Genomic DNA, 25,120 nt, shown 5'->3' with positions numbered 1-25,120 from the left:
CAGGGAATAAGAAGAACTAGCAGACTAGCCCACTTTGCAGAAAATATGTCTATATTGATGTTCACTGTATGCAGGTAATAGCATTATTAATCCTAACATGTTGTCATTAATAAAAGCAAGAAGGGTATGAAGTTTCTGTAATTATTTTAGGTTGATCTGAAAGTGTATTATTTTCCTGGAGCTAGGTAGCATTTTAAAACTGCAAAGGATTAGACAGACACAATCAGTTCAAATATTTGTCCAGCCATTGAAAGGAGAAGCCCCACTTCTGCCTGTGGTGAGGCTTTGGAAATCTCCATATCCATCATCGTTCAACAGCTGAGTGAAGATTGCATGTCGATTACCCTTTCAGTTGCCTTTAAGCAGCTTACGTGAAATGTTAAGTTCTAGGTTGCCTAAAATCCCTACTTTTTAATTTGTTCTCTGGCTTGTATGCAGCAGATTTGCGAGTTCATATGCACACATGCACACATAGGCGCACACACACACCCTGATCAGAACCAGGTCCATCCAAATATGAATTGTGCTAAGCAAAGCTTAAAAAGGTACAAGTGGAACAGGAGCAGTCATTCCCATTAATTTTCACAAGGACATGGAAAGAAAAATAACAGACTGGCTGTTTCCTCCAGTCAAATTGTTGCTATGCAACTTATCACAAAGCATCTGAGTTTCTGTTCTTTTATTTAAAGATGATTTGACTGCCTCCCTCATATTTTGAGGTCCTCAGAAAACTTAGGATAATCACATATTTCAGAAACATTTTATTTTATTTATTCCTCCTTCATTCTTCTAAAATTATTGCCCCTTCCATTCTTCTGAAATTAGCTTTTAAGTGTCAAAAAGAGTATGGAGAGCTTTGCAAAATAACTATAAAGAGAGGACATTTTCAAAGAGTGCTTGGGTCTGTGTGCCAAAACTGTGACTTACTAGCCAATGGCACAAGGCTCTAGGGTCACATAAGCAGGTCCAGAGAGTAATCGTGCTTGACTTCACCACAGCATCCGTCTTGATGCCAGGCCTTTGCTTGCAGGATTTGCCACAAGCCTGGACTTACATTTAACAACGCACATAGAGATGACAGCAAGTCACAGAAGCTGGTGTGGCACTTCACTATTTGTGAGCAGCAGGACAGCCCCAGGGTTTGTTTCTGGGTCCAGACAGGCCCACAGCTTTTGTGATGGTGTTGCTTAGTTCCATCTCCATAAATAAAAAAACTTATGATTGCTCTCTCCCCCAAAATATTACAACTTTAAAGAAGGTTCTAACTACCTTTGTTCAAACCGTATGTTTCCTTTTGGGTTTTTTTTACTTGCATGGGAGAGTGGAATTAACCATTTTCAGGGCTAATGGGAGGCTTGAGTGTTTAGTTGCCTGTTATGTCAAACCTTCACCTGACGTGTTGGACTAGTAAATTTTAATGCTTCTGTGGTTTTTCATTGGCCTGTATTTTCCATCTCTGCATGTGTCTCATTTATGCTGGTCACATCAGTTGGTATTTGTAGCAGATCAGCAGCTTGTATGAGCAAGGTATCATTTAACAATATTGACACTGCATTAAGAGAAATCCTTTGGGATTTCATTGTTCATGCACTTAAAGCCCATCAGACCTCCTAGTCTGAAATGACGAGCACGTTGTCTGAACACCGATTGTGAGGGCATTTTACATACAACCACCCATGGAGCAATACGGTTCTACATATACTTTTGGATTCCTGAGGTTGTGGGGGAGCACAGCACTGTAGAAAGTCTGAGCCATTCTTCTGCAACCTGAAGAAATTGAATCAATTGAAAAGGAGCAACTTGAGAATTATGTTTGAAGACACCAGGTTTATGACTTCTCTGCACAGTCCCAATAATAGTCTGGGGGTATTTGACTAAATAATTTCAAAGCTGGTAGAGATACCATGGTGGGTCTCCACTGTGTTTTCTTTCCCTATGTGATAGGCAGATGTGCATACTGTCTGTGAAGTTCAAACAGGCGCTTGACAAGTTGGGGTACCAGTCAGTTTAAAGATAAATGGGGCCTCACCTTCTCACACAGTGGAATCATTTATTTTCACATAGCTCATAACATGAATTATTTATAGCTGTGGAAAGAAAAATAGTGGGGCTATAGACTTGGTGCAATTTCTATGAACCAGTTAGACATGATACGGTTGGATACTGCTCTCTTCCAAGTGAAATGCAGCAACGCAGTGCTCTCCATAGAGTGAAATAATTTTTACATGCCTTGTCAGTCGCGCTATGGCCATGGAAAGAAATACAGTGAAAGAAGAGACATTGGCACTGTTTGTGTTATTTAGAATGTTTTTGCAGCTAACAGTTTTGACCTCTATTCTGTTTTGATGGTCCTGGTTTCAAAAGGCCACGTCATGTTTTCCAGCTAGAAGAAATGAATAAATACTTTCTTTTCCTGTGGACTCTCCCAGGTTTTACCCAGATCCTGGTTCAGAATTATTCCAAAGAATTGCTGGTGTAAAACTGATATGCTGCATGGTCAGTGGAATTACAATGATTAACAGCTTCAAATCTGTCCTCTGAGGCCAGGAGGGTTTCATTTTTGTCCTTTATGGTCTTCAGAGACCCTGAAAAGAAAGTTAGTGAGACTGGAATTTGCAATTTAACATGTGAAATCCAGGGGCCATCATTTAAAACATCAATCCTTACTGCAGAATGGTGTTTGACAGGCTGCAAGTAATTTCTGCTTCAAGCAGTCTCAGGCAGCAGAGTAGCCCAAAGGTCATGTTGTTCTTATAATGGGTTAAAGATAACTTCTTCATGATGGATGACTACTCTGTGTGTTTATGATGCGTAATATATTAGTAATTTTAACTCACAATTCCATTCGTCCAGTGATTTTGTCAGGGCAAGCTAAACTATAGTTAGGTACACCTGTGCTGAGCAAAAGGAGAGGACTGTCGTAATCCATCATAAGACCTGCAGCACAGTCCCAGTTGCACAGACTGGAGCTGGGAGAAATCACATCTACAAATGGAAATGCCAGCCTGCAGGAACTGGGCCAAGAAGTCTTGTGTTTTCACTGCTGATCTTGACCTGTGCTGGTGATCACAGCTGGAACCAAACGGATTGCTGCCTCCAGTCTCATGCTGTTATGTAGAGCAACCCTCAGCATGTTCTTCACCAGATTTATCAGGTTGGGAGCCTGACATTATCTGTTCTTGCTAGCCTAATCACCAGAACTGAAGGACCACAAACAAGAAACACAACTCCTGGTTTCAGATCACTTTGAGAACTTTGTTACCCAAGACATAAAGATTTGAGCTGGCTTTGTACGAAGCGCTTGGGGCATAACACCACCACAGCTGCTACCTACCATTTTACCCTCATGCTTTTAATAGGACCGAATGCAAAAGCCACTCCTTTGCAGAAACAGAAAAGTAATGAGCAGTAGTATTAGTTCAGAGCGTCTCAGAGCAAATTTGCTTTCTCTTTGTCACAAATGCAACTCATAAGCACACCTTTATAACAATATACATTCTTTTTGCCTATTTGAGTAGTACATCCTCCTGAGCATATTTCTGTCAATGTCAGTGCGGCAAAGTGCTGTCTAGAAAAGACAGCTGAATTTGCCTCTCAGCTATTAGGATTTCTAGTTTAGTTCCTCACCTCTCTTGCTGCTGTTTATATTTTACATGATGAAACGTAGTAAGAGCAACACTGCTCTCCCATGTCAGTAATCGTATGTTTTCAAAAATGAATGAATGACATCCAACAGAAGTCATCCCAAATTCAAATAATTTTTAAATACACTCTTCATGCACCACCATCATGCTGTCTTCATATTAGCTCTTTTGGCACCTGGACTCGGATTTTCCAAGATTTACTTTTTAAATGGTCAGCTGTTACCTCAGCATATCAAAGCTCTTGCAGCAAGAGGCTTTTCAATGGGAAGCATCACTTTCCACTCGCTTTTCTGAAAGATCTTCTTTTGACTTCCCAAGGTGGGCAACCAAGGCTCTATGTCATATCACTTCTTCACTGTAAGCATCCTTAAAAATAACTGGGTTTTGGCCCTATTCTTCTCTTGAGAAAAAAAAGTACATTTTTTTCTTTTTCAAATAAAAGTGTATCCATGGTATTATAAGTGTATTTCAAATGAGATTCTGTCATCTATTTTATATTTATTGCACAAGGATTTGTGAGTTGGAAAAGGGACTGGTCATTCCACTTCTTCAACAACTTTGGAAGAAGGTGTAAGGTGAAGGAAGTAGAATCGCTAGTCTGAATTTCAGAACAGAGGTCTTATCAAGCTCATCGATGCACTATGTAATCATTACTTAAAGTAAGAGCTATTGATCCTGTCCTTCATCCATATATATGGCTTTCAAATAAAAACAATAACTGCTCTGCCTTCAGAACTGAAGAAGCAACATTTCACATGCACTTGCAGTTTTCTTCTATTATACCACATCAAAAAGTTAGACACATGAAAATGGGTGTTCAGTGACACTGTGTTCATAATGGACAAACTAGTATATAATGCTAATCCTGAACAAATACATCCCTACATTTGTTTATGTAGGGCTAATATAAGTATTTTTTCAGAATTCAAATATGTTTTCCTTTGTGTATGTTATTATTTCAATTTTACATGTGTTCTTGGGCTTTGATAGTTCCCGTGTAAGGTAAGGGATTCACATCTTAGACAGGGTGAAGTGTTCTGTCAGGCAGGCCACCACATTTATGAACAAGCTTCCCTGAATGTCCTTTAACATGGAAGTGCCTCAGCTTGGGTCATCTGGTGGTTCCAGTTCTGAGAGAAATACCTCTGTGTCCAGCACAGCTCAGCTCGTACCTCTTTTGGAAGAGAGGTTTGGGAAGGAGGGATACCTCTGACCAACCTGATTCCTAACAGGGGCAGCAGCCTCCTTGGGGGTCTGAGTAAACTCCTGTACTCCTGCCCTGAACTACAGAACTGCTGTTGTGAACTAAATTTTTCCCTGTTCGTTCTTTGCAGACATTGATGAGTGCTTGGTAAACAACGGCGGCTGTGACCATTTCTGCCGAAATACGGTTGGCAGCTTTGAGTGCAGCTGCCAGAAAGGCTATAAACTGCTCACAGATGAACGAACCTGCCAAGGTAATGCTGCATTTATTTTATTCTTTGTATAATGAGGATGTTATTTTCAGTGGATTATTTTTTCTAATTAAGTCACTTATACTACGGGTTTTAATCGTAGGAAGTAAAGTTAGAAAAGACCTCCCAGATTTCCATTTTCTGAGGTGGAGTTAGAGGATTTTTGGAAATGTCTTGTTTCAGTGTTTTTAGCAGTAGGAATGCTGAATTGCAAAAATCTGTGTAGTGCAGTGGAATAATCTCAGGCAAAGACCCTTATGTTCATATCCTCTAATTTGCTATGATCTTAATGGAACAGAAGCTTATCTTATTTACACCAGAGTCATTTAGAATAACTTATGGGAATAGAACATTTGCAACATTTAAACTGAAAAAAGGGTCTAATTTGTGACCTCACCTTTGCCTGACAGAATCTGTTTATGGAGGTGTTTTGTGAGAATTCAAATGAAGTGTTTTATATTGTTTGCTGTCCATGTCATGATTTGTTATCTAAGTAATATGATATTATCTATTCTATGAGTAATTAAGTGCATAACCATTTTCAGCGTAAGTACTAAACATGTACCTTTGGAGAAAGGACACTTTAAGCATTTGAGCTCTGTAACTTTACTCTTCAAAAGCTAGAAGGATGAGCATGCATCAGTAGAGAGAGAAGGAGAAGGAGGACAGACTCAATTAAAATTTTGTGCAGGAATTACTTTTTTATTAATACATAATTATTTGCATGGGTTTTGAACACTTAAAAGTTATGAAGTCCAAAACATCATTAGTATTTTAGAGCTTGTTTGTTCATCAACAAAAGAGAAACCAAGGTGTGAACATACATGTGTTATTGAAAACATTTTCCATTGCATCTCTTTGGTACTTCCATCATCTGAGAAGTCTGCCCCACCCCAACTGTGTGATGGGACACAAAGGAGTCAGTGCAAGGTTGATTTCAAGCTGGGACAGGATGGCAGGAGCTGAGAGTGGCACAGTGCCACATGACTAGGCAGAAATAACATTGTAGAATCATGTCAGACAAGGGTAAGTTGTCGGGGCTTGATTACCTGCTGAAAGTAGGGACAAAATGTTAAAAAGAAATGTTCCCTTCATGATGGGTTTAGAGATAGTTAGGAATACTTTCTGGTTAATTTCATGTCGAGCATTTTCATGTGCTATGACATGCTCTCACTGTGGTACCCGTCAGAGGTTTCACCACTGAAGGAATTGTAATTACACCAGTGAAAAACTCAAGAGAAAAGTCAAGCCCTGCGTTCTTGTTAGGCAAGAGCTGGCGCAAAATTTATTTGTCCATTATGCAAAGCCTAAGAAATAGGCTTTGAAAGCTACCTGTAAATAATCAGCTATCTGTTGTGATAATGGGAAACCAGAAGCAGCTCTGTAAGCATTGTTTAACCGAGTTTTATTTCTTCGTGTGCTTGGACTACTGAACGAGTGAGGTAACAGTACATACCATCCAAGGAATGATGCAGTAGCTTATCTCCTCGCCCTGGTGTGATTGAGCATGGAAATATAAACATGACCTGGCCATCCTACTTTTTCCGTTGTCAGTGAGCAAGGGCAGACGCTCCGCCTCTACACGGTGCTTGGACTGATTCATCAACTGTAGCTTATCTGTTGCTGTAACAGATAGGTTAGTGCAAGCCCAGAGGATTTTTGGGCTGGAGAAATTCTTCCAGTCCCAGAAATGCTGGTTCTTCATACTGTAAAATAGGGAAGACAAAGTTATTTCATGTTTCAAGCCTGAGGTATCTGGGCTCCAGAGACTAATCATAGCAAGCGTGCTATGCTTTGTGGAAGGAGCAGTAATTTAGTTCCTGTCTGGTGCTTAAGGTGATAATTGGTGGCTCATGCTGTCGGTAGACCTGCTAATAAAAAAGGAAGGTGAATATAGATCAAGAAATCATTGATATATGAATCACCTGTACTTTGCTTCTTCCTCTGCAAAAAGAATATAGTTAGTGGAAGTGGTTGTAGTTATTAATGTCAGGTCTGACAGAAAAATGTGGTTTGGGGTTAGTGACTCTGCTGGAATATAAATCATCCATGGGGTTTTTTTTGGTAACAGCCAGTCAATGCTGACCATAGAACATTACTGAGAGATTCAGGGGAGGTTATTTTGGGCATGTTAGCCTTTCCAGTGCGTGAAATAGAAGAGTAATTTGTATTTATAAAAGATTCTGTTGTTCATGTTACATCTGTTTTGATTCATAATAGAGTTTCTGTGACTTACAGTCTTGCTGTCAACATTGCCTTTCTCCTCTGGTTCTCATCTTTAAACCGATGATTTCTTTCAGTTACAAATCAATGTGTTTACCAAATACTTAGGATCGTAGAAGACTACATTGTTTGGGGCTGAGTCCTATTTACTTCAGGTGGCCTCCCTGGCATGTAGGGAGTTCATGTCCAAATTAGTTCATCACTAACATCAAGGAGCAGATTCTGCTAACCTTAGGCAAAATGCCCATGGAAACAGCTAGTAAGCTTACCCTTTTATGACCTGCAGAACCCCTGGATAAGTCTGTAACTGTGATTCACAGGAAAGAATCAGTGAAGAACAAAGCCACAGAGATACAGTTCATGTTAGTGACATTTTTCAAACCGTTGAAAAATACAAGTAAGCTGTTGCTCAATGACTTTCTTTACATGATCATTAACTTCAGCACAAGGCAATTTTACATGTTTCAGTAAAAAGGTTCCTTCATATTCCCTGTGAAATTCTGAGGTGGTCCCACCTCACCTCATTCCCTTGATGTCCTTTCATTGTAGACCTCAGAGCTGATTTTTAAGATTGCAGGGAAATTGCATCAAAGTCTCAGACTTAATTCTAGTTGTTTGCAGAGCTCTCACCCCATCTTACCAAGTGCCTTACACACATTCATCCTCTCTGTGAGGAGGAAAGTATTTCTCAGTGTTTCAGGCAGGAAGGGTGAAGCCAAATATAGCAGCTTGTCAGATCACACATATGCATGCCTGGACTGCCTGGAGAATAAACCTTAGTTTTGTGAATCTGCCCATTACAAGAATATTTTTTCCTGCTGTGTTTGTGCTCATACCCTGATAGGAAAATTCACCGGTTTTCAGAAACTCCGAAGCTTGTCGCTTGCTTGGTGCCACTAGCTAGCCACCCTGCATGTATAGTGCTTGTGTAAGCAGCCCCTGCGTTTGTAAAGGGCATTAAAATGTTCTGCGTTTGTCTGTTTACAGCTAAACCATTTTTAGCCCTGGCTGCAAAGAAAACCATTGTCAATCACAGATTACTTCTGCTAGGGAGTGGTTCTCACACTGTGGCTCCTTGTTAGACAAGGAGAATGTGGGGGTTTCCCTCCCTTTCCCCTCCCCTGCATTCCAGCCGTTTAAAAGGAAACTTATTTGTAACCCAGAAGGGGGAAGAATCCACATTACTCTGCCAGTGATATTGTGGAGAATGATACTGCTTTCCCACAGTGTCTCTTTTCATACAAACTTAAAAATAAGATTTTTTTCTTTGATGATGAAATCACTGTATGTCAATACCAAAGCCATCTATTGTGTATTATTTTAACAGATCCCTTAAGTCTAAGATATTGTAAATTCTTTGATGCAGGAAGAAACGGTTGGACCTGTTTGTATAAACCTAGCCAAAGAGGCCTGCATCTCCTTCGAGCATGTAATACAAATAACATAGCTGTATTTATAGCAAGAACTTACGGTTGTAACCTTTGTGGTAATTAACAGCAGGACATCAACTCAGATTAGTTTTAGAACCACATCAGCAACAAAACAGCAAGCAAGACTGTTTAAAGCTGCAGTGAATGTGTGTAAGCGCAGACATAATTACCTTAATCCTCAGCCAATATGAGTTTTAAAACCAGTTAACTTAATTGCTTATTCAGTTTCTGTTTGTTGTGCAGTGATCTTGAAAAAAATTCAACAATAAGCAGTCTCTCTGCTCCACTCAAGTTCAAGCTTCATTAAGCACCCAGAAAAATGTGTGAAATTCTATCATAAATAATTTTCTCTTCCTGCTGTAGGAATTGCCTTTTGCAAAGCAAGACAGACAGCACACACTTTGGTCAGAACTCTCCCCAATGAGCGGTAGAGTTGGAGAAATGAATTATATATAGGAAAAAAATTGCTTTTAGTGGGAACATACAGTGATCAACATATAATACTTCAGCCTGCTAAATCTACACTCTTGCCCTCTGCCCCTCTCCACCTCTGTCCAAAATAGAGCCAAATCCTCCTGTGCTGAGGAATTTAAACTTTTGCAAGGGTCAGTTCAAGGCATTTGCATTATTCTAGTCCACTTACAGCCTCCAAAACAGGCTTAAGTGGGGCCTGAGGATTGCTAGATCTCACAGACATGAAGTTCAGCCATAACAGTCTGCCCAAGCAGCCTTTGAATTGATACAGCCACTGTTAAAAGAGATGGTTGTCCACTAGGCAGAGGAATCTCAGGGGCATGTGGGATACCCACATGGGCCATCTGGCATTTTCAGGGCTTCTTTAAGGCCATGTGTTCACACACAGTAGGTGACAGCATTTTTTATTTGCTTTGATGTATTGCCTGTTTGACTATTAGTTATTCTTTACTACCTTCCTACCAGATTTTAAACTAATGCAATTGACTCTTGTAACTAGGTTCTGGAATACAGGGCATCGTAGTTTGCTTTTGGTAGTGCTGGTGTCTGTTCAAAAGAAATTCAGTGGTGCAGGTTTATACAACAGGAAATCCCAAACAGAATTTGCCCCCCTAGCTTCATGATATATTTAATTTTCCCTCTAGTGATTTTCTGTGGGCACATTTTGCTAGAGGTTTGGGGGTTCTTCACACTACAAAGCTATCCAATAGAAGTCCAAGTACAGCTGATTTGAGGTGATTTTTTCCTCTCACTACAAGAGAAAGACGTGAGTATATCCACTATCCTATTTGTATATTTGAACTTTTCTTTCTCTCTTCTAAAGCAGATGTTTTAAAACAAGTGTTTCTTACGTGCTCCACTGTATTCCCCCTTCCTCTCTCCTCAGCTTTACCTCCAGACTCAAAAACTTCATGCTTATGGAGTGGAGAAACTGGAAGTAGTGGCTAGATCCAAGGACACCGTGAGCAGATACTGCGACAGTTTTCTTTGTAGCTCTGTCAGCATATTACAACGCTGACCTGCAAAACACCTCAGACCTTGTCCAGATCTGTTTTATTGTTTCTCAGATCATCCCTGAGCAGACATGATAAGTGTAGCAAGTTTTGTGATAGCTTTCTGATGTGTTACAGGATATACTGCCCAACTCTTGCCATCCACAACTGGTTTTTACTTACAATCTGAAAGCAGATTTGAACCCAGCCTCAGGCCTTCTGTGTTAACCCACTGCACCACAGAACTGTAATCCATGCAATCCTAAAATAATACTGTTAAATAAGAGGCTGGCCTTTCTTTACTGCCAAACAGGTCTTTATTCCAGAGAATTTGATGTGAATAGACGTAGTTGACCCTGTGATTGATCGGTTGATAGAAGGATGCTTTACACAGGGCTTCCAATGCATAACTGTCAAGAGAAGCCTTCTTTTATTCCAGAATAAGAGAAAGAAATATAGCACCTTGAAAAATACAGTAACTGTCTATGATCCAAAGATCCTACAGGCCTGGTCTTGAAACATTGCCATATTAACGGGGTATGTAACCCCCACTCATAACATCCACCTTTTCACTTATTTTTACAAAACATGCACTATTAGCCTTCCAAGGCCAAGATTTGAATCTCCCAGCATGGTATCTCCATTTTGAAAATGGGTATGAAATGAGGGATTAATCATACAGGGAAGGACAGATAGAAAGTGTTTGTGGGAATTATTTTTGGCCTAAAGAAGCCCACAAAGATTAGCTACAAAGATCTCACTATATACTCTTCTGTATGGAACCATTGATGATAAATATGGCTGTACAGGACCAGTTGAATGCCAAATAAATCAGTGCATCCACACTGGCAGCACTGAATCACCAGATATCTTTGACATAGAGTAACCAATTTTATAAAAAAAGGGGGGGGCAAAGAGGTTTGCACCCTTGGGTTACACGATGGTGACCTGCCACCCACATTTGATCATGTAAACCAGAAAAGCAACTGGCCTTGTCCCAGTCATATAACCTGATGAAGGTCTCAGGATGAGGATACACCCCTTGCATTGATTTATGTATAGGACACAGTCACCCATCTTAGATTACTTAACTAAATGCATGGGTAGAAGTCAGGGCTGGAGCAGCTGTCCCTCTCTATTTCTCGTTCATCACGAAAATGGAGGACAGGGAGAATCCCATGTCCTATGGCCCAGTTTTAAAATCCTGAGTAAATTCCTTGGAATAGCAGGACAGGGGAATTTTATGTCATGATTTGCCAAGCCAAGCTATCTTTGTACCTTACTGCTACTCCCCCAACTCTTCTTGCTCTGAGTTATAGCTGAGTACCCTAGTGCAGCCCTAGAGACAGTGAGCTGTGAGAGATGTTAAATGGGTACAGCTGCAGCATACAGGAGTAAAAAGACCGATTAAACCCTTCAGCTAATCCTTGTCAGTGCTAGAACTAATGTTTCGTGTAAGTCAGTTCAAAAGACGGTGGGTGAGGCCCAGACCCCTCAGATTCAATGCATCAGCCTTGTGGTTTGGCCAGCTTTGCAGTGGAAAATGGTGGCAAGTTTTGTTGTTAGTCTGCCCTTTCCTTTTCTCCCTCCATTAAATATGTAGAAGAAGCAAATGTTCAATGAAGTAACATTATTTAGCCTTCCCCTTCTTTCTGGAGTGACAATAACATACAGCTGAGCAGCCAGGTGACTTGGTATGAAGAGGACACCAGCACATATTTTACAGCTCAATGTGTGGGTTTTCATCTTAATATTTAAAATACATTTTTACCTGAACCCACACAAACCTTGCACAGAGGTTGTTACCCTCATGGTCAGGACTGACCTGTCGCAGGTGGAGAGCGTTAGCTGCTACAGGGTGCTGCTGCCCACGTCCTTGTGAGGGAGGTAGCAACGGGGATCCCAGAGCATGTTTGTTGTCTGGAGTGCAGAGCAAGCAGGTTTGCAGGACCCCCAGTGACTTTTGCCTGAGTTTGCATCTGCATTTGCTGTAAGTTTGAGGTCTTCAGCAGTCAAAGAAAATACCCAGGGCTTCGTTTCTCTCTCACTGATACCAGAGAGAAGGCTGCTGTACTCAGCAGCTGCAGTGCTATGGCACTGGGAGGACCTGCTGACACACCACTGGAACGGGGTGAGTCAGCGCCGGTGCTGGGGTGATGCATGGGAGAGGGATGAAGGAACTCAAGCCATTTCCCCTATCAACAGTCATCTGTGTGATACACATGGGGGAGAGTGATTTTGCCTTCATGTACTCATACACTCATCCACATCAGATGGGTGTGCTATAAGATATAAAATACATTGATTTTACAGAGACTGATTTTCAGCCAGTCCAGCTGAGTCTGGCCCAGGATGTTTCATTGTATGGACACTTGGTAGATAAACAACAGTGCTGGTTCAGCTGCCAGCGTAGTTCAAGAACCAGTGAGAATCTGTGGTGCATTGGAGGAGGTACTGGGAGCTGCTTGTGGAAATCAGACTCGCTCACAGAAATAAAATTCAGGATGATTTCGCTGTCACTGATGATGTTCATTCCCTATGCAGATTTCCTCTAAGGCATTCTGTGTCACTGAGCCTTACAAAAATATCTTGCTTATGACAGGCACCATATTGCTTCTAGCATCAGATTAAAAAAGTACTCCGCTGGGAAGCAACATGTTACACTGTCAATAAAAGGAATACTTCTCAAATCCTTTCTGTAACACATGGAGCATACTCTTGGTGTCAGTGAGATTGTGAACAGGGGTACAGTCTGCCTCTGTGAGAAAAAAAGGGTTGCAAGATCATACCCAGAAACAATAAATGCCCCAGGCATGAAGTAAAAACAGCTCTAGCCAGTACAAGTTTGTTTGCCAAGTGATACTATCTCCCATGTTGGTTGTAGCAATTAAGTCTGCTGAAACATGAAAACAAATACATCCCCCCACCTCCAGTTCTCCTCTCTGCTGCACAGTGTTATCTTAAGTTAAAGGCAAATTTTCTTTGGTTGCTGCTCCTTGGAAAGAATATTAAACTTCACAATCTAGGCTTTAAATCTGTTTCTAATGGGATGAGGCCTGATGTGGGGAGGGCAGATGGGACAGATTATTCCACCTGTATTTTCCCATGAAGCTTCTGACACAGGCTACTGTTGAAAGTAAGATACTAGATTAGTTTGACCTCAGGTCCCATTCAGTATGATAGGTCTTATATTCCGATGTTAAACTCTATTAAGTATACTGCTATCAAATTGCTTTTTACAGCTCTGTCTGGCCCCCTCCCTTTGATGATGTGTGTGGGAAGCCAAGCAAAACATTCCATTAGTGTTTAGAAAGAATTTGAGATATACTTTTCAGTTGATGCTGTAGGATTTATGATGTATATAGTGCAGAAATTATTTTACTGGACTAGAGTCATGTTATGTATTAATGAATTACCAGGATATGAGTCAGCCTTGGAATAGTTTGAGCAGGAAGGTAGCATTCTTCCACAAACAATAATCTGTTGATAAATAGTGCTGAAAGCTGTAATTCAATAGGAATTGTTTTTAAAGAGAATTAGAGAAAGACTGTATGTATATATATTCTCCAGAATTGCAGTGGTGCACATTGAGATAATGCCATATTACTGCACTCAATCATTTAATCACATTGATTAAGGTCAGATACCCTTTACACTAAGTGCTGGATAGGATTGCAATAAAATTACCACATTATACCAAAAGAGTTTTATTTTCATGTGCTTGCATCTACCCTTCTGGGCCTTTTCAAAGTGCTCTGCTTGCTTTATTTTGTTCTAACAACAATAAAAGCCTAACCTATTGAAGCAAAGTGGTGTGATTTTCTTCCAGTAGCCATGTTACAAACTGCTACTACTTGTTTTGGTAACTTGGAGATGAGGCCTTAGTTAGGACAGGTGAGATGAAAACAGAATCTAAGCTGAAATATTAAAGAGGCAGTGGAACGGAGGAGTGTCTTCTGGGGTTTTGCTGGGTGGAGTTTTTTTGATGCATATTTGGAAAACATTTCTGTTAGCATTTTTGGAGGGATACCTGCCATTTCTTGACTGCACAGAGGCCAGCCTTTCTGGGCAGAGTTTTTAAGCAAGCCTTTGAAGCAGAACCAGAGAACAGCAATTCTTGTGTATATTCAGTGGCCACCAACTTCAGCAAGAGCGTGAAGCTGGGAATGCACTCTGGTCCATGGAAGGTGGAGGGAAGTGCTGCATTTGAGTTTTCAGTTGAAAACTGAAACTGTGTTGTCATGCTTGCTTTTTCAGCAAGATTAAGTAACACTAGGCACATTTTCACCCAGACTAGTCCCTTGTTCTTTCAAGAAGTCTCTCTAGCAGCTCCTACTAAAGGGTGATGGAGACAAACACCTTAGCAAAGAGAACAGTTTCCTCTTTTCAGAAATATGTCTAAAAATCAAATGTATTGCAGGATAGAGGGAATAGTCCTTGCTTGATACAGAGAGGGTAAGACCTTTTCTATGTTGTCTTATCAGGCTGTTAAGCAGCTTTTACACAGTTGCTGCGTAAACAGTGGCTTAAGCAGAGTGCAGACTACTAAACATGTTTATGTTTGGAGGAAAACAAGTAAGCCTGCCTGAAGTTTCTTTTAATGCACTTTTTCTCTTGATATATGGCTTCTCCTACCGCAAGCACTTGAAGTAGTAGCACAGTTTATTGCCATAATAGCAGTAGGTAATTCAGCTTGCCTTTGCGTTGGAAAATGATTGATTTTGGAAAAGAATACATGTTTGCTTATAAAATCTTGGCAATGTTTTGATGAAAGTAGTTTGTTTTCTTAAAAAATGTTGGGAAAGTATTGACTTTAATTGCATTTTAGATTGTCCTGGCAAAACAATGGTAAGAGGATAAACGTAATAGAAGCCAAAGCCAATTGCCTCCTACTGGGTTTCTCAGATTAATAGAGGAACCTGAGCACAAAAAATCCCTCATGTATTGGAGAGGGGTGGGAGCGGTGAGAAAGATCTAGGAGAGGTAAGCATAGACCCAAGAGCAAGGGTAATGTCTGGAAAGTCTACAGACAGGCTAAGCATTGACACAGCTTTAGTCTCCAATTTCAGGATCTTCCTCACACCGAAACTTAGCCTTTTGCTTTCCTTGTCTCTTTCTCTGTCACCTTGTGTCACAGCAGATTCAGCCCTCAAAGCTTGGTGGCCTTGTTTTGCTGCTACGTGATGCTATCCGGTTGTCACATGTAGAAATACCCATACAAGCAAGTTGGCTCAAGAGGATCTTTATTTTCATACCATAAATAATTTGTTCCAAAATCTTGTGTCAAAGACAATCTATACATAATATAGGGAGGCTATGAAGCAAATAAAGTGAGTATCAGAGATGCACTGGGGAGGCTATGAAGCAAATAAAGTGATTATCAGAGATGCATTGGGGATAGTGGTCCCCCACATCTGCCAAGCAATGCAGTTGTTAGCATATGCATGCACCTTTCACGTAACGATGAAGATGTGGTTGCACAGACTGATCACTAAAGTGCTCATACAGGACACTGAGAAGAACTGTCATGTAAGAGCTACACATCCTGATGCCCACAGTGCTACAGCTTTGTTGGTGCTAGCGTACATGACAGATTTGACTTATCACAAATACCATCGACAGTAGTTGCACTTTCATTCTCCAGGCTAAGCATTTGTAGGTGCAGTTTTAAGTCAGGCTCATTTATCACAGCTGTGTTGACCTTTCTCTGATTTGCCATCACTGAAGGGTTGCAAATGTACTTAGACTTTCTTTAGCACATGTCCTTTCACCAAGCAGTTCCAGCCCTTCCTGATCCAATACTGGGTAGATTTTCTAGCTCTTAGGAAGCAACTGCGATCTGACAGAGTACTTAGCTCAACTCATTTTCTATTGATTTTAAAAGTAATAGGTTCTAAAGATGGATAATACTGTTAAATCTATTTAGGATTTTTTTATACTGTTAGCTTTGGTTGTTGTATTTAGAAGATAGTGGTGCTTTACTCAGGTTCAGATCCCTACAGTGCATTTTAAAATATTTTTTAAATCCTTTTAAAAATTGTTATTCACAAGGATAACACTAAGGACAAAAAGTACGATGAGACAACTGCCATGAGCTTATGGTGAGGCTAAGTGTGACACACTTGATAGCAAATACCAGTAATGATTTGAAATCTGCCTTTCCAAACGCCTTTATAGAACACATCCCTTGGCTCCCTTTGTGTCTGTGACCTTGGGCAGACTTACTAATTTTATACCATTGTGTGTAGTTATTAGTAGGTTTTTTCATGTTCCATAAGAGACCAGCAAACTTTCTTACCTGCAAAAATAATTCCTTTCTTTTTTTAACTTCTCTCTTTGCAAGTATCCCCAGAGCTGTCACTAGTGATTGGCGTGTCTCTCTACAAACCCTCCGGAAGGCTCCCCTAGCTAAGGGTTCTTCTGCCCTCTCTGCCCCCTTCCTCTGTCTGAGAGCAGATGCGGATCCCTAAAGTTTCTTCTCTTGGGAGTATGTGAATACTCAGTCTGAGGGTGTCTGTGCAGACAGGACGTACAGAGGGTGCCATGTGGCCAGATGTATAGGTGCCTTGGAGTGCAGGCTTGCAGGAGGTGAGCAGTCCTCACTGCAGCACAGATCTCCCTCTGTGGCCTCTCCCCAGCTCCAGAAGCTCACACGTCAATGCTTTTGGTCATTAAATTGAACATCAAGTTGACTTAAGGTTATCTGTCAAGTGATTTCACAAACTGGGGGAGAAGCTATGGCAGAGTTGGTTGAGGTATGGTCGGAGGCATCGGGGAGCATTAGGCTAGGGAGGGTTCTGTGTGTGTTTCCTGATGTGAGTGATGGAGTGTCTGCACGGAAGAAACAAGCTTACCTTGTTAGATAGGAAATGTACTGCTGCCTGCCACTCAGAAAGCCTCAGGACCCGGCACTGATGTTCTCATTCCTGTCTCTGTTAGGACAGCTGACCAAATTCAGAATTGCTGAGCAGTTCAGCCCGGCTGGAGAAACGGAGGAAAAGGGAAGTTTGGCTTGGCACTTTCAAGGCCGGGCACCTTTTCCTCCTCAGCAGTCCCATGGGCAAAAGCTGCCACTGCTGTTCTCCAGCTCTCCTTGCACTATTGAGATTTAGCAAGTAGTTTTGCAAAACCACGCTTGAAATATTAGAAGAAATTATTATCTGCCAAAAGGAAATTTATCAGGTAATCCTTGACCATTATTCTGTTTTTTACTGTGGTGCTGCTTACAAAAAAAAAACCAAAAAAAACTTGGTGGGGTCTTTCATAATGCTGCACAGAAAACCGTTGGAAACCTTTTCCTTTGCCCAACAGCAGAGAAATAATAATGTAATAATTATGGTATTGATGATGATGATGATGTATTTCATTACAGGAATGTAAAAAGCTTGGGCCAAATCCCACCAACTATGGTCAAAGATACCCCCAAAGACCCCAAAGTTCACTGCCAATTTTTGTCTGGCTCAAATTGTCAAATGCTGCAGTTTCCATCCAAACCCATAAATCTTCCCAGCCCCTCAGGCAAAGCTTTTGGTGATCCAAAAGCAGGCAAGTAGTTCCATGGCTGATGCATGAGGCAGAACAAAACTGTACTCACTGACTGGGAGCAGAACTGGCTCTGCAGTGCTGACAGGAAGAGGGATGGATGGCGGTCAGTTGACTTGGCACGTGTATTAAGGGAAACACAGAGGGAATAAGTATTTACTGCATTAAGATACCATTCTGCAGCCCCATTTCTACAGACTCTGAGGAAGCCCTGAGGGAAGCTTGTGGAAGAGAATGAGCTTGCGGACTCTCTGCGGAAGAAAATTAAATAGGGATTTTTTGAAAGAAACTGAAAAGAGAAGGGAAAATTAATTTGTTGGTACGTGAAATCACATAAAACTCCCTTGGAAGAGTTCCTAAAGAAAGGATTGTATTTACTCTGGAGAGGGAGCAAACAGTTTAGGCCTACAATTTTATTGCCATGTCTCGATTTTTAACCTGTTTTCCTTCTGTTTTCAAATCCCAGAGATAGCACAGTGGTTCCCAGAACGTGCAGCTGGTCTCTTTTGATAAGGTCCGATAGCAGAGATAAAGAAAACAAGCTGCCATTTGCCTTTAAAGGGTCTCCCAAATGTACTGTCTGGTTCTTCCCCAGGGCAGTTCCCTTTGCTGTAACTTCTAGGTAAACATTGGGAAACCAGTTGCTCTGATGTTAATGAGGGTGATCAGTTTGCTGGGTTGAGTTGTCCCCTTGGTGCGTAGCATCAAAGAAGGGTCTGAGGATTGCAGTTCCTCTAACCACTGAAAGGGCCCATGAAAGATGACTGTCTTCTGAACTGAGCTGCTCAGGTGATAGGAATTAACAGAGGCAGCCAGCCAGCCCAAGGGAACTACTTAATTGGATTCTGCTTTCTTGTGCGTACCCTCAGACCCAACAAAATAACATGAGAAATGTATCAAGAGGTACCTGCTGATTCCTGGAAGGATCAGGTATGCATCACACTCTTTTAAGAAAAATTGTTCATCCTTTACCAAATTTAGCAATTAAAAATGATCACACCAATTGGAACTCTAAAAATTACACTGATGGGGAAGTCTAAGAGATCAGTCCAGGAAAATACCTAGACAATCCTTTCTGGAACAGCGATGCTTTTGGAGATTACCAAGCAAAATGCTAGAGGCTGCTTAAGTGCAGGAGGTCAGACTAAATTAATATGGTCATCTTGTTGGCATTAAATATACTCATTCTACCAAAATAAATATGCAGTTTCTGTCCACACTGCTAGGACTTGGAAGACATCCTTCAACTTCAGACATGTAGCAGAAGTCTGAGAACACACAGAGAAAGGAGAAATCAGTGATGCCTAGATATTCCTTACAGCAAAATAAGAGTATTTAAAAATCATCAGACCATAATGATAAACAAGAGAGACCACTGTGGCTCTGAAAACTGCACTTGCACCAGAGCTATGGAGTGTTAATACTGTATTATTATATATTCTGTATATATTATTATTATTATATACAGGAACAGAGGTGTCGGGTTATTCAGCTTACAACAGGTACAGATAGACTGGGAGGAAGGTGAAGACAAGCTGTTTCCAGGATCTCAATATACTGCATAAAAACATACAGAGTTAGGATACTGAGGCCGTGAGGCAAAACTAGGTGGATGGTGGTCCTTAGTACAGCTATGGATTGGAAGGGGTAGAACTCCCACTCCAGGTGTTGCATTAAACAAGTGGAAACTGTGGCCTAGTTGCATCTTCCAGGGCATTTGGCTGCTTGGCAGAGCACTTCTTGCTTAGCCAGCCTGGAAGAGCTGGCAGGCTCAAGGTCCATGGAGACCCTAGTGCTGTGGCTGATGCTCAGGCTGCTAGGCAGCTTGCAAGAAAGCAGCCACTCCAGTGTCTGGAACCCAGAGGAAGGAACGTGTCCTAATGACTGAAGTCTGTGTTAAGCCACTGCCATGCTAGAAAGTGTTGCTCTCAGGGAAAGCAGGCACTTTCTGTGGGTTGCAAAACAGAAGTGAAATTGAGCCCAGATTCCTCCAGTGAGAATGTGACTGGAGGCACATCTGCGTGACCCTGGTGCCACTGCGGGTCCTCATTGACTTCTCTGGTTCCCACATAGACCAAGACATGGACCTGCTTGTAGCATTACTGCCTGCATTTGTTGCTAGAGATCAGAGACATACTGTTTGGTGTGAGTGAATCAAGGGTGCAATTAAATGTTTGCTCTGCTCTGGGGAAAATAGATTAGCTCTAATTTGCTACAAGCAAATTTCTGTTCCTGAACTGAACCATGGCAGCATGCTTAAATAATGCATGAAACAGTGGTCTTACCTGTATTAGAGTGAATAGGAACCAAAGATTCTGCAGAATCTGTCTCTGGCTGCTACTGTGTGCCTACCCCTGAAGCTGAGTAATAGCTATTTCATTTCGTACTGCTAAATCCTTGAAATACCTCCTCTGTGGGATGCTTACATAATAAGTCACGGGTTTCCGATTATTTATTGCCTCTGTCTCCAGTATATTTTGCAGGTTTCTTTTGCAGTTTATATACATTTATTTGTTTTACTACCACTTTGCATTCTAAGAACAAATCATCTCTAATAAAAAGCACATTTCCTTGAGAGCAGAATCAATTTCCTTCAGAAGTCTTTTATTCCCTGATTAGTGTGTTACATTTGGTCTTCACTAATCACGTAGTTAACTGCGAGCAATAAAGTTCTTAAATAAATAAATGCTCTGGTCCAAGTCAAGGTTAGTCATAATGGACAGTTTCCCACTTAAATTTATGAAATACAAAATGTGACTCTGCTACTTAGGCACTTAAATTCACATGAAAAGTGTAGCAATTAATGCCAGATCTGGTTTTTCTGCAGGTCATTAGTATGTTATTAACAATTAACTCTCAGCAACAAGTTGACTTGACTGCAAGTCAGTAATGCAGTGGGAAGTTGAAATGGGTGTGGTTTTTCGATTACTTTTAAAGGTTTGGGGTTATGGCTATTTTTTTTCCCTCTTTGTGTTACCCTGCTCCAGAAGCACTCAGTGGGAAGGTAATGAAGTAGGTGGTTTGTACATTACTACATCTTTCCGTGCTTCCTTTTCATTGGTTTTATTATTGTAGACTTTGAAACATAAGGAGAAGTTAGTTACAAGCCATTCCTTCTGGTCAGTGTTGGATGTGTATTACAGAGTTACGTTCTCAGGTGGAGGATGCATTTTTACTAACTGTGAACAGGGGTAAGTCACTGTGGACCAAAAAGCATGAGATGTGGTGGAAACCCCGTCATATGGCTGCTGTAGCATAATAATACGTTTCCCAATCCTGAATTTCAGCCAGCATTTGTTGGAGAACATAGCTTGAATCATGGCTCCCTATGGTCCAGCAACCACTCAGATTAAGGTATGTGGTTTCCCTAATGTCTGTCAAATATTGTTGGAAACCACACTGGCTAGGCTGTAAGGTGAAAAACATTACATGGGTGGTATCAGTTCCCTGCAGAAATCAGAGGGGAGGGGGGGAAGACAGAAAATAACTTTCAGCCAAAATACATATCTAAAAGCATTAGTGTTTATTTTAAAAACATCATGTAACACTTCTTTAGAGTTTCTATGTATGTGTGCTTAATGAATGAGAAAAAGGAAAGGCTCTGTTTCTCAGAGGAGCTGATGACTTGGAAGCTGAGAAATGTGAGCACAAAACATTCTGACTAGCCTTGAGTTTGGCTCGTGGTATGATCGGTTGAGTCGGGTAATCCACACTGAGTCTGCGTTTGGTTTGGAAGTTAAACCAAGGGTGTTCGTGAGATGAACAAAATAAAACCATGTATTATGGACTTTGCATTAGGAGAATGTGGCCACGTTAAGAGACAACCCCACTGCAGAAGTGGCTTTGCTGTGTGCAGTGCGATGGGACACCTGGGCCATCACTTCCAGCCTGGGGGTCAAACATTACTAACGCACGAATCTGAAAACCCCCAGATTCCTTGCCGTGTATGTTCTTCACAGAATCCTGTTGTGGGCAGCAGTTATGTGATACATATAAATCTTTTCTGCCACAATGAAGGAACACCTAAGCTAACTGGGGGGCTTGGGAGTATGTGGAGTCATGACTGTGATAGTGTCGAAGTGTTACGGTAATATGGTGACCATTTTTGACTGAAGTGATCTACCAGCATTCAGGGTGTTACGAGTCTTCTCTGATTCCTTCCACTGATGAAGGAATTGATAGTAGAGATAGATATTTCCATTTCTTTTCATTTTAATTTCTACGCAAAAAGTATTTTATTTCTATTTGAAACAGTATATTTAAATTTATTGTATATATTTTGCATATATGTAGTGATCTAGTGTGTACTTTGTGTCTTGCCTCACTGAACACAGACAAACCAAATATAAGATGTGTTCTGCTTACAGTGTCCAGAATCATTACAGCGTACGCTCTATCCCAAATCCCTGTTAGAGCTTTTATTGATTGTCTTTGCCCCTCCTGTCTTGTTCTCTTTAGCACAAATAGCACCATGAAATAACAATGGTCTCCCTTTGCCATCTTTATTTTCAGTTGACATGAAAAATACTCCAAGCAGCAAGATCAAACTCTTACTCAGTCATCATATGTGCCTGTGTTTTGGAAAGAGGCTCCCAGCTTCAAAAATTAACCTAGTTGCTTATTGTATGTCTTGGAGAAAAGCTGTTGTGATGACCATTAGTTTTCTCTAACCAATTTATTCACTTGTTATTAACAGTAACATATTAAGGAAAAAGGAGTAGGGGAAATCCTTATTCTTCAAGTAATTTTTTTATGTGAGATTGGGCAAACTGGGCATTGAATTGTTCAGTTCTATAACCGCAATGCCCAATCACACGTGTACTTCTGTGCAAGTGACTTTTGCATGTTACATTCTGCCAGGGAGCCATAGCAGTTTCTCCATCAGTTTGCAGTCCTCAAAACATCTCTAAATCCAGCGCTATCCACCAGCCTCACCTGTATATGTTTAGTGTTGAGCAGCTCGCTTGCAATGCCAATGCTTTTAGGAAATGTCCTTCATTACACTTTAATTTCCTGATCATTGATGTCTTTTAATTAATCTAAAATTCAGAGAAGAAAGCCATGACAATCAAGAGTACAGGGGACTGCATCTGAGGACTGGAAACAGAGTACAGAAAGGAGCCTTTCACTTCAGAGCTCTGGTAGGAATCCAGCTCAGTTTCAGATTTAGCAAAAATCATTACTGTGTGATGGCTTCTTGGTGTCCTGCACTCTACATCCACAAATGAGTCAGAGTCCACATCACACAAACCACCAGAACAATTGGTGCTACTGTAATTGGGAGCCTACTGGCAGCATCAGTGGAAAGGGCAGGGACTTGAATGAACATGGAAAATGAGCTGCTTTGAGACACATCTGTGTGAGGAAACGTAGAAGAAATTTAATCAGTGGTAGCTCCCTTCTGGAGATAGGTGGAAGACTTTACTTTCTAGTACTGACAATCTGACACCTACTAACAAACGTTATGTTCAAGAAAAATAAAGATCATTATGGGATCCTTTAATGTGTGAAAGCATGAACTAAAAAAAAAAAGCTAAGTATCATAGAAAAATCAACAACAAAATCTAAATGCTGACTTGAAATAATAGGAACAGAGCCAAACAAATATTATCAAGCGTGACCACTGCTGGCAACAATTGCTTCCCTCAAAAACACAGGGAAATCCTGCTCTTCTATTGAACAATCTCTTCAAGTTGAGCCCCTTTTAGGTAAAAATAAAGGAGCGCATCCGCTGTTCAGACATTCTCTTCAGAGATGAGAACGTGGATTGGTAGAAAACATGTTGGACTTCATTCAGCCTGTGATGATGCCTTGATATCACAGAAACAACAACTGGAAGGAGAGCTGTCAGAGCACAGGACACCATAAAGAGAGTGCTTTTAGAGGAGGCTGGGACTGCCACTGGGCATTTGAATCGGTGGTGGAGGTTGGAAGGGACCTCTGGAGGTCACCTGCTCCAGCCCCTGAACTTGGCACTTGCACTGGATCATCTGCTCTGAAGTTGGGAGGTCCTCATCTTCGAATTTATATGGTACCATTAGTAATCCTAAAAAACCTGCCTCTGCCAGGATACTAATTGTGTACTACCGGAGATTAATTTAGCCCCATAATTCCTGTAAGCTTCAAACAGTTAAGCTGTGAAGACATCTCTTAACATGCTGAAATGACACAATTGCACGTGCTGATTGCAGTGGTCAATGTGATACAAATTTTTGACGAAGTGAAAGTAAAAGGAATGTCTTTGATGTCAAATAAGTGCATTAGCAAATCTGAAATGTTCTGAGACAGCTTGGACTATTTGTGAATTCATGCCAAATTCAACTAAAAATAGAGTAGAAACGTGAACCTCAAGTTGAAGTTTTCCACTGCAGTTCCTCAAACCAAAACATTTTGACTTTTCATGTTAAAACGGTTCAGAAACTTAACTTAAATAACTTTAAATCATTTTAAGAGCAATGAGAACCAGAAAGTTAATTTCTCAGTATTTGTTTTTTTTGGGGGGAGGGGGGAAATTCAGAGCAACCCAATACAAAGATGTGTGTGTGTTTGGGTGTGTATGTGCATTTGCAGGGGGGAAGGCAGGGTTGACCACAAAACTGAAAGAGAAATTAGTTGTTCTGTTCCCTACCTGTAACCTGCCACATCTCTGCTTTTGTATTTTCGGGCTTCTCTTCAGTAGATAATGCTACCAGATTATGTAGTGTTGTCGGTGCAGAGGAGACGAGATTTAGCTAGCTGCATTTGTTCCCAGTTGTGTGGTAAGCAGGATTTAACACCCAGGGCTCTGAAGGTGAGACCATGTGTAACGCCCTGCTCCTCAGTCTCTTATGAGTTATACCTGTATCGTGAAGGTGGTGGGAAATAAGCACATCCTTTCAGGGAAAATACAGAGAAGTATTGTGGAACATCACCAAGGTGTGAGGCCTAGGTTCAAAGTTTCTGGGAACCAGGGAATAACAGCACACAGGGCACAGATTTCAGAGTATAAGTAAGTAAGTAAATAAATAAATAAATAAATACATAAGTAAGTAAATAAATAAATAAATAAGCAAGAGGATTGCAGCATCCTGTATCATCACACCACGGGTTTCTTTTACCCAGGGCACAGATTTCAGAGTACAAATAAATAAATAAATAAATAAGCAAGAGGATTTCAGCATCCTGTATCACACCACCGGTTTCTTTTAGTGAAGAGTATGTGGTGCATATTTTTCCCTTTTCTATGACCAGTGCTGAATTCCTCAGGGGACTGGTGATTCTGCAGACAGGGCGCTGTGGAAAGCTTGGTCCCCTGGGCAGTGCCTAGCCCTTCCACCAGCGAGGGGGAGAGGGGGCCGAGGGGTTTGGTGTTCGAGCAAGGA

At 41.0% G+C, this 25,120-nt stretch overlaps 1 protein-coding gene across 4 annotated transcripts in view; it reads left to right on the top strand.

Moving 5' to 3' along the window:
* SCUBE1 (signal peptide, CUB domain and EGF like domain containing 1) overlaps positions 1-25,120 on the top strand; it is a 218,111-nt gene that overhangs the window by 156,129 nt on the left and 36,862 nt on the right. For all 4 annotated transcript variants that reach the window (XM_056341038.1, XM_056341037.1, XM_056341036.1 and 1 more), the window contains one exon: positions 4,979-5,101. In XM_056341038.1, coding sequence (XP_056197013.1) covers positions 4,979-5,101 — 123 coding nt within the window. The remainder of the gene's footprint in view (positions 1-4,978; positions 5,102-25,120) is intronic.

The sequence above is a fragment of the Falco biarmicus genome, chromosome 5 (genome assembly GCF_023638135.1).
Source record: "Falco biarmicus isolate bFalBia1 chromosome 5, bFalBia1.pri, whole genome shotgun sequence".
NCBI lineage: Eukaryota > Metazoa > Chordata > Aves > Falconiformes > Falconidae > Falco > Falco biarmicus.
This window is presented reverse-complemented; position numbering and strand designations above follow the sequence as displayed.